Genomic DNA, 15,325 nt, shown 5'->3' with positions numbered 1-15,325 from the left:
GCCATTTTTCAGCTTTCGGCGCTGTCACACTTTGAATGACAATAGCGCGGTCATGCTACACTGTACCCAAATGACATTTTTTGCATTTTCTTCACACAAATAGAGATTTCTTTTGGTGGTATTTAATCACTGCTGGATTTTTTATTTTTTCCTGATTAACTTTTTATTTTTTACTAATTAACTAATTACATTTTTATTTTACTACTTATTTACTTAGATGATGTCGATGACCAATGAAACGCGTCTGGGTTGGTTGTAGTAGCTGTTATGTGACGGTGGCCAGGGCCGGACTGGCCTCCCGGGATACCGGGAAATTTCCCAGCAGGCTGCCTGCCCTGGGCCGCTTTGGGCTAAGCTGTGGCTGCAGCGCAGAGATCCGCACCCTCCTCCTCCTTTCCCTCCACTACATGATGTCACACACAATCAGCGGGCAGCGAGTGTTAAACTTTTGCCGCGCTGCTGTGAGAAAAGTCCCGCCCTCCTAGACCAGCTCGATTTATATCCAGGGCGCACCTACAGCAGTGTGTACCGGAGGTGGAGAGGGAAGGGAATGTCTGCTGTGGATTGTGCGGGGGCGCGGGGAGGGAACTATCGCATGCAGTACACTGACAGTTCCCTCCCCCGGCTCCTCCAGCTGCTGAGCCATTCGGCGGCTCAGGGCTCTGATGCTTAGGAGCTGGCCCGCCTCCCTCACTTACAATGGTCGGGACTCGTGAGGGGGTGTGGCCCCACCTGTTACGGCCCCCTGCTGTCACCCAGCCCTCTGTCACCCGGTCCCCTGTGTCACCCAGCCCTGTGTCACCCAGCCCTGTGTCACCCAGTCCCCTGTGTCACCCAGTCCCCTGTGTCACCCAGTCCCCTGTGTCACCCAGCCCTGTGTCACCCAGCTCTGTGTCACCCAGTCCCCTGCTGTCACCCAGCCCCTTGCTGTCACCCAGTCCCCTGTGTCACCCAGTCCCCTGTGTCACCCATTTCCCTGTGTCACCCAGTCCCCTGCTGTCACCCAACCCTGTGTCACCCAGTCCCCTGTGTCAACCAGTCCCCTGTGTCACCCAGCCCTGTGTCACCCAGCCCTGTGTCACCCAGTCCCCTGCTGTCACCCAGTCCCCTGCTGTCACCCAGCCCTGTGTCACCCAGTCCCCCGTGTCACCCAGTCCCCTGCTGTCACCCAGTCCCCTGCTGTCACCCAGTCCTCTGTCACCAAGTCCTCTGTGTCACCCAGTCCCCTGTGTCACCCAGTCCCCTGTGTCACCCAGCCCCTTGCTGTCACCCAGTCCCCTGTGTCACCCAGCCCTGTGTCACTCAGCCCTGTGTCACCAGCCCTGTGTCACCCAGCCCTGTGTCACCCAGTCCCCTGTGTCACAAAAACCCCTGTCACCCAGACCTGTGTCACCCAGTCCCCTGTGTCACCCAGCCCCCTGTGTCACCCAGCCCTGTGTCACCCAGTCCCCTGTGTCACCCAGCCCTGTGTCACCCAGTCCCCTGCTGTCACCCAGTCCCCTGTGTCACCCAGTCCCCTGCTGTCACCCAGTCCCCTGCTGTCACCCAGCCCTCTGTGTCACCCAGTCTCCTGTGTCACCCAGTCCCCTGCTGTCACCCAGCCCTGTGTCACCCAGTCCCCTGTGTCACCCAGCCCTGTGTCACCCAGTCCCCTGTGTCACCCATCCCTGTGTCACCCAGCTCTGTGTCACCCAGTCCCCTGCTGTCACCCAGCCCCGTGCTGTCACCCAGCCCTGTGTCACCCAGTCCCCTGCTGTCACCCAGCCCCCTGCTGTCACCCAGCCCTCTGTCACCCAGTCCCCTGTGTCACCCAGCCCTGTGTCACCCAGCCCTGTGTCACCCAGTCCCCTACTGTCACCCAGCCCTGTGTCACCCAGTCCCCTGTGTCACCCAGTCCCCTGCTGTCACTCAGTCCCCTGCTGCCACCCAGTCCACTGTCACCAAGTCCTCTGTCACCCAGTCCTCTGTCACCCAGTCCCCTGTGTCACCCAGCCCCTTGCTGTCACCCAGTCCCCTGTGTCCCCCAGCCCTGTGTCACCCAGCCCTGTGCCACTCAGCCCTGTGTCACCAGCCCTGTGTCTCCCAGCCCTGTGTCACCCAGTCCCCTGTGTCACCCAGCCCTGTGTCACCCAGTTCCCTGAGTCACCAAATCCCCTGTGTCACCCAGCCCTGTGTCACCCAGTCCCCTGTGTCACCCAGCCCTGTGTCACCCAGCCCCCTGTGTCACCCAGCCCCCTGTTTCACCCAGTCCCCTGTGTCACCCAGCCCTGTGTCACCCAGTCCCCTGCTGTCACCCAGTCCCCTGTGTCACCCAGTCCCCTGTGTCACCCAGCCCTCTGTGTCACCCAGTCTCCTGTGTCGCCCAGCCCTGTGTCACCCAGTCCCCTGTGTCATCCAGTACCCTGCTGTCACCCAGTCCCCTGCTGTCACCCAGTCCCCTGCTGTCACCCAGTCCTCTGTCACCCAGTCCTCTGTGTCACCCAGTCCCCTGTGTCACCCAGTCCTCTGTGTCACCCAGCCCCCTGCTGCCACCCAGCCCTCTGTCACCCAGTCCCCTGTGTCACCCAGCCCTGTGTCACCCAGTCCCCTGTGTCACCCAGTCCCCTGCTGTCACCCAGTCCTCTGTCACCCAGTCCCCTGCTGTCACCCAGTCTTCTGCTGTCACCCAGCCCTCTGTCACCCAGCCCTCTGTCACTCAGCCCTCTGTCACCCAGTCCCCTATCACCCAGTCCTCTGTCACCCAGTCCCCTGTCACCCAGTCCCCTGCTGTCACCCAGTCCCCTGTCACCCAGCCCTCCGTCACCCAGTCCTCTGTCACCCAGTCCTCTGTCACCCAGTCCCCTGCTGGCGCCAAGTTCTCTGTCGCCAAGTCCTCTGTCACCCAGTCCCCTGCTGTCGCCAAGTCCTCTGTCACCCAGTTGCCAAGTCCTCTGTCACCCAGTCCCCTGCTGTCGCCAAGTCCTCTGTCATTCAGTCCCCTGCTGTCGCCAATCCCTCTGTCACCGAGTCCCCTGCTGTCGCCAAGTCCTCTGTCGCCCAGTCCCCTGCTGTCGCCAAGTCCTCTGTCGCCCAGTCCCCTGCTGTTGCCCAGTTCTCTGTCACCCAGTCCTCTGTCACCCAGTTCCCTGCTGTCGTGACATGCTGAACCTGGTGACAAGGGACAAGTGGCAAGTGACATTTCCGAGTGTCTCCGATGCTCTCCGGTGCCCCCCACCTCTGGCCACATGCGGTATTGCATGCAATTGAAGTCAATGTGGAACAAATTATTTTCGTTTCCATTAACTTCAATGGAGAAACTCACTTTGATATGTGAGTACTTTGGATTACGAGCATTCTCCTAGGACGGATTATGCTCGTAATCCGAGGTTCCACTGTAATATATATATATATATATATATATATATATATATATATATATCCCTAGCCCTATGTGCTTTCATATCTGTCTTATCTTTATATAATACGCTCTTTAAATGCTTCTTTAAAATGTATGGTTTTCTCTTTTACAAACAAGAAAATAATGACGTTATGATGTTGGGCTGGTATAATAATGCTATGGGGCTGGTATGAAATGTTTTCCAGGGCTGGTTTTTACTCCCAGTCCGGCCCTGACGGTGGCTAACGAGACCGCCAGGCTCTTGTGGACCAACCACCACACAAAAAAGTGAGTCAGATCTCCGAAATGGAGCCATAGCAGACAGGTATACCCACATTGCGTGTACCACATCTAAAGTAAGAAGCTCAACTCCTTAGGGTGCACCGGCCGAGGACATAAGGAGGGAAGTACAATGTCCTCATTCAGGCGAAAAGCCTAAACCACCTTCGGAAGAAAGGAAGGTTGTGGGCGAAACACCGCCTTATCCTTATGGAGTATTAAGTATGGCGACTTGTAAGACAAGGCCGCCAACTCAGAAACCCATCTGACAGAAGTAATAGCCACCAAAAAGGCCACCCACTGAGATAGCGTCAAGAGAGGAAGTCTCTCTGATGTTTTCAAAGGGAGGTTCCTGATAAACCGAGAGTACCAGATTCAAATCCCACGGAGGAAGTGGTGGTTTAAGATGGAAACGTATATGACGAACCCCCTGCACGAAGGTACCCACCAAAGAATGGGCTGCCAAAGGCCACTGAAAGAGCACAGCCAAGGCTGAAAACTGCCCCTGAACGGTGCGTAAGGCAAGTTTTTAATCCGCTCCAAGCTGTAAAAACAGCAGGACCCTGGACACTGAATATGTTCATGAACGCCACCCCATCTTTTCACACAAAGAGATGTGGGCCTTCCAGGTGCAATGGTAGATCTTCGTGGAAGAAGACTTCTGTACCCTCAGCTTGGTTGAGATGACCGAGCAGGAAAGACCCCGGTCTCTGAAGACCTGGCCTTCAATAACCATACCGATAAAACCAGCGACTGTTAAAGCAGGATGAAGTATAGGACCTTGAGACAGAAGGTCCTCCCGCATTGGCAACTGCCAGGGTACATCCGCCACCAGGCGCACACGATTGGCGTACCAAGGACGCCGAGGACAATCCGGAGCGATTAGAATCATCGGGTCCCCTCGGCCTCCACTCTGCAGAGCAGCCGAAGAATGGGCAAGGTTTTGCACCAGACTGTGGAGGAAGCAACTGCAATGGGGGAAAGGCAGAAAGTAGCCGATACTGACCCCGCAGGGCCACCAAGGCGACTGACGCATCTGCACAGGGATCTCTAGACCTTGCCACAAACCCGACACCTTGCGGTTGAGATGAGAGGCCAGGAGATCCAAGCCCTGTAAAACTCACCTCCTGCAAGGAAGTTGAAACACCTCCGAGTGCAAAGACCAGTTGCCCTGGTCCAGCATCTGGCGACTCAGGTAGTCCGCCTGCCAGTTTTCCTGATGGTTGACATAAGCCACAGCCGTGGCGTTGTCCGACTAAATCCCGACCGGGTGACATTACAACCTCCACGATCACGGGAGGCGTAGCCTGATTGGCCAGAGTTCTAGGACATCGAACGGCAGATGGGATTCCACTAGAGTACATCGACCCTGGGCTGACTGAACCCCCCAAGCCATGAGGCTGGCGTCCGTTGTAATCACCGTCCACTGGAAGTGAAGAAACGACTTCCCGGACCAAAGAGACAGGGATCTTAGCCACCAATTCAGAGAGACTCTGACTAGGTGGCTTAACTGAATCTGACGATCCAGAGACAAAGGAGATTTATTCCATTTGGACAATATCTCAGTCTGCAAAACACTAGTGTGGAACTGGGCATAAGGTACCGCCTAGAAGGGGGCTACCATGAGGCCCAGGACTCGCATGCAAAAAACAGAGAGACGACCATTTTCTGGATGCCAACAGCTTCACCACAGACTGGAGAGTCTGCAATTTCTCCAAGGGAAGGAAGACCTTCGCCTCCAAGGGGTCCAGAATCAACCCGAGGTATTACAAACGCTGAATCAGCACCAGGACCGACTTTTGGATGTTTAATACCCAACCGAATTCTCGGAGGGTCTGTGTCAGGGACTTACCTCTCAATCCCGGCGGACGACCATTCGGTTGAGACAACAGCGCTCACCTGTAACTGCGCGCCGCCGTGCGTCCAATGCGTGCGCGCATGCGCCAACGGCACGCACTCATGCACAACGGGAAGGCGCGCACGCCATTCATTTACTATACACCATTCACATTTAAATAGGCACATATATGAGCTTTAAATATTGATAAAAACAATGTTTTTTAATAATTAGGTTAATGTATATTGTTTGGTGGGAATGTAACTTTATTATTTTATTAATATGTGGTGTATAATGTGTGCTGATTCGTGTTCAACTTTTGTATTTTTCACTTCCTCATACTGTAATCCCGCTACATCACGCGAGATTATAGTGAGAGAAGCAGTTCTCAGGAGTTTCCAGCCATTTGTAGATCGCTCCTCATCTCAGCATGAGAACCAATCTACAAAGCTTCATAAACAGGCACTCAGAGGAGAGCGATCTCCCCTGAGAATGCCTAAAAACTGAATAGAGGTATTTTACCGCACTTTCATGAAAGGACACCTAACTGACATAATGTGCAGATTGAAGTTCACTCCTTTGTTGTAGTTTGTTGTGAATTAAACAGAATTGATACAAAAGTAACAATATTAATTTGTACCTTTCTTTTTCCCTGGTACCCAAATCTATATATTATGAGATTCAGTATCTTGTGTGATATAATTTAGAAATGAGAGTTCTTGACCATGAGTGAAAGCTTTAACATGACAGAAGATTGCTGGTAAATAGTTTGAAGGAATTGTCTTCTCACATACAGTAGTTATTAACAGAATATTCTTCTTGCAAACAATTACACTCCATCTTCAGAAAGTAGACATTAGAAGACATAATGCTCCCTCGCGTTGATCAAACTCAAACTAAAATATATTCATAATTACAATGGTATTTACATCTGTTAGTGGAGATTTTGACAGCTGCCAGAACTGCTCTGTGTGCACAGCAACTCTGGCTAGGATTAATCAGAGCCGAGAATTGCTGTGTATTGGGAAGGGGGATCCCGGCAGTAGGGCAGAAGGACTGAATGTGCTACATGCATCCTTATGTTCTATAATTATTTTTTTTGGGCATGTGTAGCACCATTAATATCTTAAAATAGTTCTAAAAAAAAAACAACAAAAAAAATCAGTTTTACCTGATTTGTTGATTTTCTTCTGTTTCTTGGATATACCATGATATTGGGTTGAAGCAATAATTGAGGAGACATGTGGGTTTATCCATCAGGACCCCAAATATGGTAGAAAAAAGTGCAAATTACCTTTATATTTATAAGGTTACATCTTTTATGGTGTGTTGCCTCAAGCAGGCACGTGGTAAAGACCACATTCACTGTGATTTGGAATTGACACAATTGAGTATTTACATGAAGAAGTTGATATCAATGGTTTTGTTAGGGGTCAGTGCAAAATGGATTTACTTGTACAGCTGTGTTATCCAATGTGGACTATTTGAAGAATATATATAAACACTTCATACTATTCGGCCTCTTGCACACTGCAGCTTGCAAAAGCTCAGTACAGCTTCTTTTTACTGAGCTAAAATACATTTATTGTAATGTGTATATGCACTTATGTGCGTAAACAAGCGCTGTGCATTCTTCAGTAGAAAAAAAAAAGCTGTCAGTAAATTATGTGTTACGCGAATGCAAAAATGCATGTAAATATGCGCAAATACATAAAAAAACTCTGAAAAAGTAGATGCTCAAACAGGAGTATCATGTGCAAGAGGCCTTCTAAGTAATATTACACATTAGTTGTAACAAGATACTACCAAATGTATATTTATATATATATTCTTTTTAACTTTTTTGCAGTAATGATTAGATTCATATGTTCCTTATTTTATATATTATCACATATACATTTATTGTTTGTACTTGATATATTTAGTATAACACAATAGTGCAGTTTTAGAGCTAGACCAAAGTTAAATACCACATCTCTAAAGAGAGTCATAATATGTTTAATACTTACTGATCCTATATATGTAATGAAAAGTATCCACTGACTATGTAAAATAATATATACTCTCCCATCAACAACATTGCTTTATGGTTCAACAGTTTCAATAAATAAACATAAAATATACAAATACAAACTAAAGTTAAGTATTTTGTATACATAGCTAATAATAGGTCTGGAAATTTAATAAGGACTAATCACATTACTGGGATCAGAAGAAGTGAATAGATTTTAATGAATGTTAGCATAGCTGATAAAAAAGCTACCTACATTTACTGAGGTTAGCAAACAGAAAAAAAACTTGAAAATTATGGAAGGAATGTATTTTAGGCAAAACTATAGGCAAGCATCCAAATACATAGGTGAAATGTAAGTGTGAGTGTGTAATTCTGGGCCAGATTCACAAAAAGGGATATGACGGTGTATCTGCTGATACGCCGTTGTATCCCTGTTTCTATCTATGCGACTGATTCATAGAATCAGTTACGCATAGATATCCCTAAGATCCGACAGGTGTAATAGTTTTACACTGTCGGATCTTAGGATGCAGTACCGCAGCCGCCGCTGGGGGGAGTTTGCGTCGTAAACCAGCGTCGGGTATGCAAATTAGCAGTTACTGTGATCCACGAAACGTTTTCCCGTCGTTACGTCGCCGCAAGTGTTAGTTTGCCGTCGCAAAGATAGGGCACCTTTAACAAAGTGTAAAATTACTACACCATGTAAAAGTATACCCGTCTTTCCCGCGTCGCTTTAGAATTTTTTTAAAAAAAGAAAAAAAATTCCCGGCGCAAGTCTTTTTTTCACGTTGCGATTCACAAAACGTTGGCGCGTCATAATTTCGCGCAAAGCACGTCGGGAAATTTGCGTCGGGAGCATGCGCAGTACGTCCGGCGCGGGAGCGCGCCTAATTTAAATGGTACCCGCCCCATTTGAATTGGCCCGCTTTGCGCCGGACGGATTTAGGATACACCGCCGCAAATTTCCAGGTAAGTGCTTTGTGGATCGGGCACTTAGACAGAAAATTTGCGGTGGTGTAACCTAAATCGGTTACGTTACGCTGCGCCCGGGCTACGTGGATCTGGCCCTCTGTTCATCCAATCTTGAGCCAGGTAGCATAGCCAGACCACTGACTTTACTCTTTCCAAATTAACACAGCTCGGTCAAGGACCTCCTTATCCTTAACTGTGAAGCCTAAATTACTTACATAGTGCACCTTCTGCTTCTACTGTAGCACAGGGGGATACTGAAGGTTGATGTGAATATAGATTGACAACATTTGTATACATTTAATGATTTTAATAATCACCAAACTGGATCAGATTTGGGTTTTTGAGCTGTCTATAGTTCTGTTTTAAAGTTTCTTTGGCTGGTTTAAAAACATTAGGACATCAAAAAAATATCAAAGAGCTATTTCAATTTTAAAGACAAGCAAACGTTGATTATTTCATTTTTTTCAGTAGTGCAGTGAACTTGCACAACTAGACAAAACTATAACAGCCTTACTTGTATGGACGCCATTCACTTTCTACTACAATATCTGTAAATCTTGAAATATCAAAGAATAGATGTAGCAGGTGAAATACCATCTTGTCAGAATGTATTGGTCTAGTGTGAAACCTAGCACCTTCGTAGTACCCAGGCTGCTGCAATATGAAAAATGTCCTGCAAATAATTAGAGAATGGTTCAGTTCATCCAAACATACCTTGACTCCATCAGGTTTCTTCAGTAAACTTCGTGCTGCTGTAAATGGAAAAAAGTAATTATATTACAAAAAATTCAAACAGAAATAAGCTGTATTAAAAAGATTAGGAAATATGTTTTTTTTTATAGGCTCTTGCGTTTTTTTACAGACACAAAATAATGTACTGTGACTTGAGAAGAAAGTGAATACCACCGTATATGAAAAGCTGAACTGATCATTTTAAAGATACAATTATAGCCATATATTTCATAAATTGCAGATATATATAAAAAAAATAGAGTAAAGTATTTAGAGTGATTGTAAAACCATGTTTTTAAAATTAAAATAATAAACAGGTTTATATTCACCTGAACCTCTTTTTCTGGGGTACCCCGCTGGCGATCATGGCTTTTCCTCTTCTTGGTCTGCCCCCCATTGCAATAGACGTGTGGGTTCGCTCTTAAGCTGGGTTGTGTGCGCCCACTGACACACACAGTGCTGCTCAGCCCTGCCCCCTGCTATCTGGGTTTCATTGACAGCAGAGGGAGCACGTGGCTCATACTGCTATCAGCAAAACCTGTAAGACCAGGAGAGGGAAGAGAAGACCAGCAGTTGGGCACAGCACTGGATTGATAAAGGGTAACTGTTGGGGGGGTGAGAGGAACAGGCAGAGCAAGTATTTTTTTACCTTAATGCATAAAATGCATTAAGGTAAAAAAAACAATCGTGTTTAGAACCACTTTAAGTCAACCCACAAATATACATGTGTAACTCACAGTGCTACGAGGACATTAGTTCACATTGTCTAAAATAGAAGCATTACCTAACTGCATTTATTATTATTATGCCTTGTACAAACGGACGGTTTTCCTGTCGGAATAAAATGCGATGGTTTTTCCAACGGAATTCCGCTCCAGCTGTCTTGCATACACATGATCACACTAAAATCCGACTGTCAAAAATTATGACGAGCTGAGAAAATTAAGTTCTATGCTTCCGAGCATTGCGTGGTGTTTATTCCGTCGGAAAAGCACACAGACGATCGGAATTTCCAATCTAATGTCCATCTAATTCCGTCTGAATTTCCGACGGAAAAGTCAGATGGGGCATAGACATGGACGGAATCTCTGATGAAAAGCTCCCGTCTGACCTTTTGCCCTGGTTCACACTGGGTACGATTTGGAACGATTTGAGATGCGATTTGACATGTCAAATCGCATCTCAAATCGGCGGCAATTGTCGGCAATGGCACTGTCCTAATCAGTGCGACGCCGCATCTGCGATTTCAAAAAGTAGTTCCTGTACTACTTTTTGCGATTTCGGGCCGCGATTTACATTAAATTGCGGCCGAAATCGCGGCAAAATCGCATTTTACCGCGATTTTAAATTTGCAGCAGTGTGAACCTAGGCTTTCCGTCAGAAATTCTGCTTGTGTGTGTACAAGGCATTAGATTTTCTCACAATAGGTTTCTCATCAAACTGTTCATACTACAATCAGTTGAGTTGTACATTGAACTGAAATTCCAGTAGACCAATAAACTTCTGGGAGGCCCCTCTCTTGTACTGCACACCTAATTTAGTCCTATATCACCAGAAATTTGCATGACCAGCAATTTCTGTTTAAAATGCTGCATTTTAAATGTCACACTGAAACTGCATGAACATATGCCATTTGATAAATCTTGCCATTTATGTAATATATTCCTTGCAATAAAGGCTGTCTTAAATAATTCAACAGCTCTGGATTTCACAAAAGGCCATTCACACCTAATGGCAACTTTATAAAAAATGCATTCTTATTTTTCTTCACGCAAACCAACATACAGGCATATTATTAGAATTGGGCTTTTAACCCTATCATTTGCACTAGAGCAGGGTGACAAACTGCCAAGAGCTGCCAGGGTTTGAAGCAGCTACATTACATTCACATAAGACTCAATGAACAGCTTAAGACCCCTTTCACACTGGAGCATTTTTACAGTGTTTTAGCGTTAAAAATAGCGCTCTTAAAACGCTCATAAAATGCTCTCCATGCATCTCAATGGACCCTTTCACACTGAGGCATTGTGCTGGCAGGGCATTGAGAAAAGTTCTGCAAACAGCATCTTTGGAGCAGCTTTTGGGCGCTGAAAAAAACGCTCCAAGAACGCCCCTCTTCATTGAAATGAATTGAAAGCGCTGTAAAAACGCCTGAATAGCAGCTCTGAGCTGTAGAAAAGTCAACAAATGGAAAAAGAAAATATGGACAGCCGCACTCCAAAAAACCTTGATGGTTGTCTTTATTTAAAAAAGGAAAAATGCACTAAAAGTCACAGCACACTACACGGGAGTAGCTGTTTTACTCCCATGTAGTGTGCTGTGACTTGTAGTTCCTTTTTTAAATAAAGACAGCCATCAAGGTTTTTTGGAGTGCGGCTGTCCATATTTTCTTTTTCCATTTGTTGCCTTGTGCATTACCAGCACCCTTGATCTCCTGAGACTACACTGATCATCCTAACACAATCCACCTGTAACTTTCTTTCTTTCATTGCTGTAGAAAAGTCACATGATCTCCCAAAAATGTAAACATGCAAGCAAAAAAAAGAGAATCTACAACAGCAGGACTGAATTGCTCATGCTTCAATAACGCAGGAAAAACGCTGTTAAAACGCCCGCAGCGCTAGCGCCCTAAAAACGGTAATAACGCTAAAGGTGTTTTTGCAGCACCTCAGAGTGAAAAGGCTCTTAAATTTACCCTGTCTGTGACCACAACATCACTACTGAGACTTGTAGTGACATAGCGGATTAAAACGCATGTAATTAGTTCCAGCAGCCGGCCCAGGCTGTGGAAGGGGTTAAACATTATCGGCTCAGTTTCCTGGGCTTAGGTTTTGGCGGTCCACTAAGACCAGGGCCACCAAGCCCTGGAAAATTTGGAGCAGGGGGTATGGAGACCCATCAAGGTCGGCGCTAAAGATACCAGGAGTTACGGACAGCATCCAAGTCATGGACAATGCCACTATGGACTCCCACTTCACGGAGGTATGTCGGGGCCACTACGCTATTTTACTTAGGTTCAAGGATAGGATGTTTTTCAGTTATAGTACTGCCATGCTCCAATGCAACCACAAAAGTTATATTACCTGCTCTAAGTCTAGTCTGAAGTTTTTCAAAAGGGTGCATGGTGTGGTATATTCCAAAGGACCTGGGTCTGTAATTGCACTATGGAGTATGTAGTAACACCACCGTTAGGTGCTTGGTGGCACCCCATTCTGCTATTGTGAGTGAGGTAACCGAGGTACACTGGACTGGAGGAGTGGGCGCAGGCTCAGCACATCCCTACTAATGCAACATATAAGTTAGAGCGTGTAGTGACATGGGACAAGTTGCTTTTCAAAGGAACTCTGCACTTTATTTGCTGCACACAGTGAAAGCTCCTTTCTATGTCAGGAAACTGCCTTAATGCTTGATATTTCATATTGCTGTAGTCTCCTCCTGGTCCCGAGCATTAATGAGCATGCTCTGTGCAGAGTGTCACCCCACATGCATGGGTGCAGTAGACCCTGCCCACAGGATTGTGAGACCATTGAGCTCAGCAGGAGACATGCAATCCAACACACCTAAACGCGTAAGATTTAGCTTACCACCTGTGATTTCTTTAATGGGGTTGCTGGTTTACCATTTTACACCTATCAGGGTCCCTGTTTCTGTGGATTAAAAATCTAACTTTAATGTGATCAGTTGTAACTGTAAAGTAGAAGCTCAAAAAATTATGGGTTATACATCAAATCTTAGCGAGGTATAAGAATTATTCAGGTACAGTAGGTGAACCCGATTTTGTGTCAATCTCGCTCTCTTTCTCGGCGAGATTGAGCACCTACGAGCCCCATCGCGGGAGCCAGCGCCGAGCTGGCTTGCCGCGATGGAGACAGAGCCGTCATAGAAGCGACGGGAGATCCGACTTGGATTCCCGCCAATTCTACACGTGTGCGGCGTTTGTTATGAATCCTGAGGGGGAAGTCCCCGCCGGATTTTAAATAAAAATCCGGCATGGGTCCCCCCCTCAGGAGCATACCGGGCCCTTAGGTCTGTTATGGGTTGTAAGGAGAGCCCCCCTACGCCGAAAAAAACGGCGTAGGGGGTCCCCCTACAATCCATACCAGACCCGTATCCAAAGCACGCTACCCGGCCAGCCAGGAAGGGAGTGGGGACGAGCGAGCGCCCACCCCCCTCCTGAGCCGTACCAGGCTGCATGCCCTCAACATGGTGGGATTGGGTGCTCTGGGGCAGGGGGGCGCACTGCGGCCCCCCCACCTCAGAGCACCCTGTCCCCATGTTGATGAGGACAGGGCCCCTTCCCGACAACCCTGGCCGTTGGTTGTCGGGGTATGCGGGCGGGAGGCTTATCGGAATCTGGGAGCCCCCTTTAATAAGGGGGCCCCCAGATACCGGCCCCCCCACCCTAAGTGAATGAGTATGGGGTACATCGTACCCCTACCCATTCACCTGCAAGAAAAGTGGTAAAAACACAAATAAACCACACAGTGTATTAAAATATTTTATTTTTCTGCTCCGGAGGCCGCCCCCTGTCTTCTTTATTAGCTCTTTTACCAGGGGGGGCTTCTTCTTTGACGTCTTCGGGTGGGTGGGGGCCGCCGTCTGGTTCTCTTCCACCGCCGGGGGGGGGGGTGGCTTTTAAAAAAGCCCCCACCCCCCCGGCGGGTTTCCTCCGGCGTCTTCGGCGGGGCTCTTCTTCTTCCGCTATCCCGACGGGTCTTCTCAACTCTCCGGGGTTCTCCTTCTGTCTTCGCCGCTCTCCGTTGTTGACTCGGCGCACCCCGGTTCTTCGTCTCGCTGTCCGGTGTCTTCTTCCGTGCTGTACGTCTTCTCCTTCCGTGCTGTGATGAGTTCTTCTTCCGTGCTGTGACGTCATGTTCTTCACTTCTCTCCTTCTCCCGATGTTGACACGCCGGTCCTCCTCGCTGAAATGACGGATGCGCGCCTTGCATCGGACCTATATAGGCCTCACAGTCCCATCATGCTCTGTACCTACCCATGTGATACCTACCACGTGGGTAGGTATCACATGGGTAGGTACAGAGCATGATGGGACTGTGAGGCCTATATAGGTCCGATGCAAGGCGCGCATCCGTCATTTCAGCGAGGAGGACCGGCGTGTCAACATCGGGAGAAGGAGAGAAGTGAAGAACATGACGTCACAGCACGGAAGAAGAACTCATCACAGCACGGAAGGAGAAGACGTACAGCACGGAAGAAGACACCGGACAGCGAGACGAAGAACCGGGGTGCGCCGAGTCAACAACGGAGAGCGGCGAAGACAGAAGGAGAACCCCGGAGAGTTGAGAAGACCCGTCGGGATAGCGGAAGAAGAGCCCCGCCGAAGACGCCGGAGGAAACCCGCCGGGGGGTGGGGGCTTTTTTAAAAGCCACCCCCCCGGCGGTGGAAGAGAACCAGACGGCGGCCCCCACCCACCCGAAGACGTCAAAGAAGAAGCCCCCCCTGGTAAAAGAGCTAATAAAGAAGACAGGGGGCGGCCTCCGGAGCAGAAAAATAAAATATTTTAATACACTGTGTGGTTTATTTGTGTTTTTACCACTTTTCTTGCAGGTGAATGGGTAGGGGTACGATGTACCCCATACTCATTCACTTAGGGTGGGGGGGCCGGTATCTGGGGGCCCCCTTATTAAAGGGGGCTCCCAGATTCCGATAAGCCTCCCGCCCGCATACCCCGACAACCAACGGCCAGGGTTGTCGGGAAGGGGCCCTGTCCTCATCAACATGGGGACAGGGTGCTCTGAGGTGGGGGGGGCCGCAGTGCGCCCCCCTGCCCCAGAGCACCCAACCCCCCCATGTTGAGGGCATGCAGCCTGGTACGGCTCAGGAGGGGGGTGGGCGCTCGCTCGTCCCCACTCCCTTCCTGGCTGGCCGGGTAGCGTGCTTTGGATACGGGTCTGGTATGGATTGTAGGGGGACCCCCTACGCCGTTTTTTTCGGCGTAGGGGGGCTCTCCTTAAAACCCATAACAGACCTAAGGGCCCGGTATGCTCCTGAGGGGGGGACCCATGCCGGATTTTTATTTAAAATCCGGCGGGGACTTCCCCCCTCAGGATTCATAACAAACGCCGCACACGTGTAGAATTGGCGGGAATCCAA

The 15,325-nt window shown here is 48.5% G+C and overlaps 1 protein-coding gene across 10 annotated transcripts in view; it reads right to left on the bottom strand.

Annotated features, from left to right (window-relative positions):
- Window positions 1-15,325, bottom strand: part of CAMK2D (calcium/calmodulin dependent protein kinase II delta) — a 373,137-nt gene that overhangs the window by 62,810 nt on the left and 295,002 nt on the right. For 6 of the 10 annotated variants that reach the window (XM_040328664.1, XM_040328594.1, XM_040328586.1 and 3 more), the window contains exon 13: window positions 9,193-9,230. In XM_040328664.1, coding sequence (XP_040184598.1) covers window positions 9,193-9,230 — 38 coding nt within the window. The remainder of the gene's footprint in view (window positions 1-9,192; window positions 9,231-15,325) is intronic. The other 4 variants (XM_040328611.1, XM_040328602.1, XM_040328655.1 and 1 more) reach the window with 1 other exon arrangement.

Source organism: Rana temporaria, chromosome 1 (assembly GCF_905171775.1).
Source record: "Rana temporaria chromosome 1, aRanTem1.1, whole genome shotgun sequence".
NCBI classification, from domain to species: Eukaryota; Metazoa; Chordata; class Amphibia; order Anura; family Ranidae; genus Rana; species Rana temporaria.
This window is presented reverse-complemented; position numbering and strand designations above follow the sequence as displayed.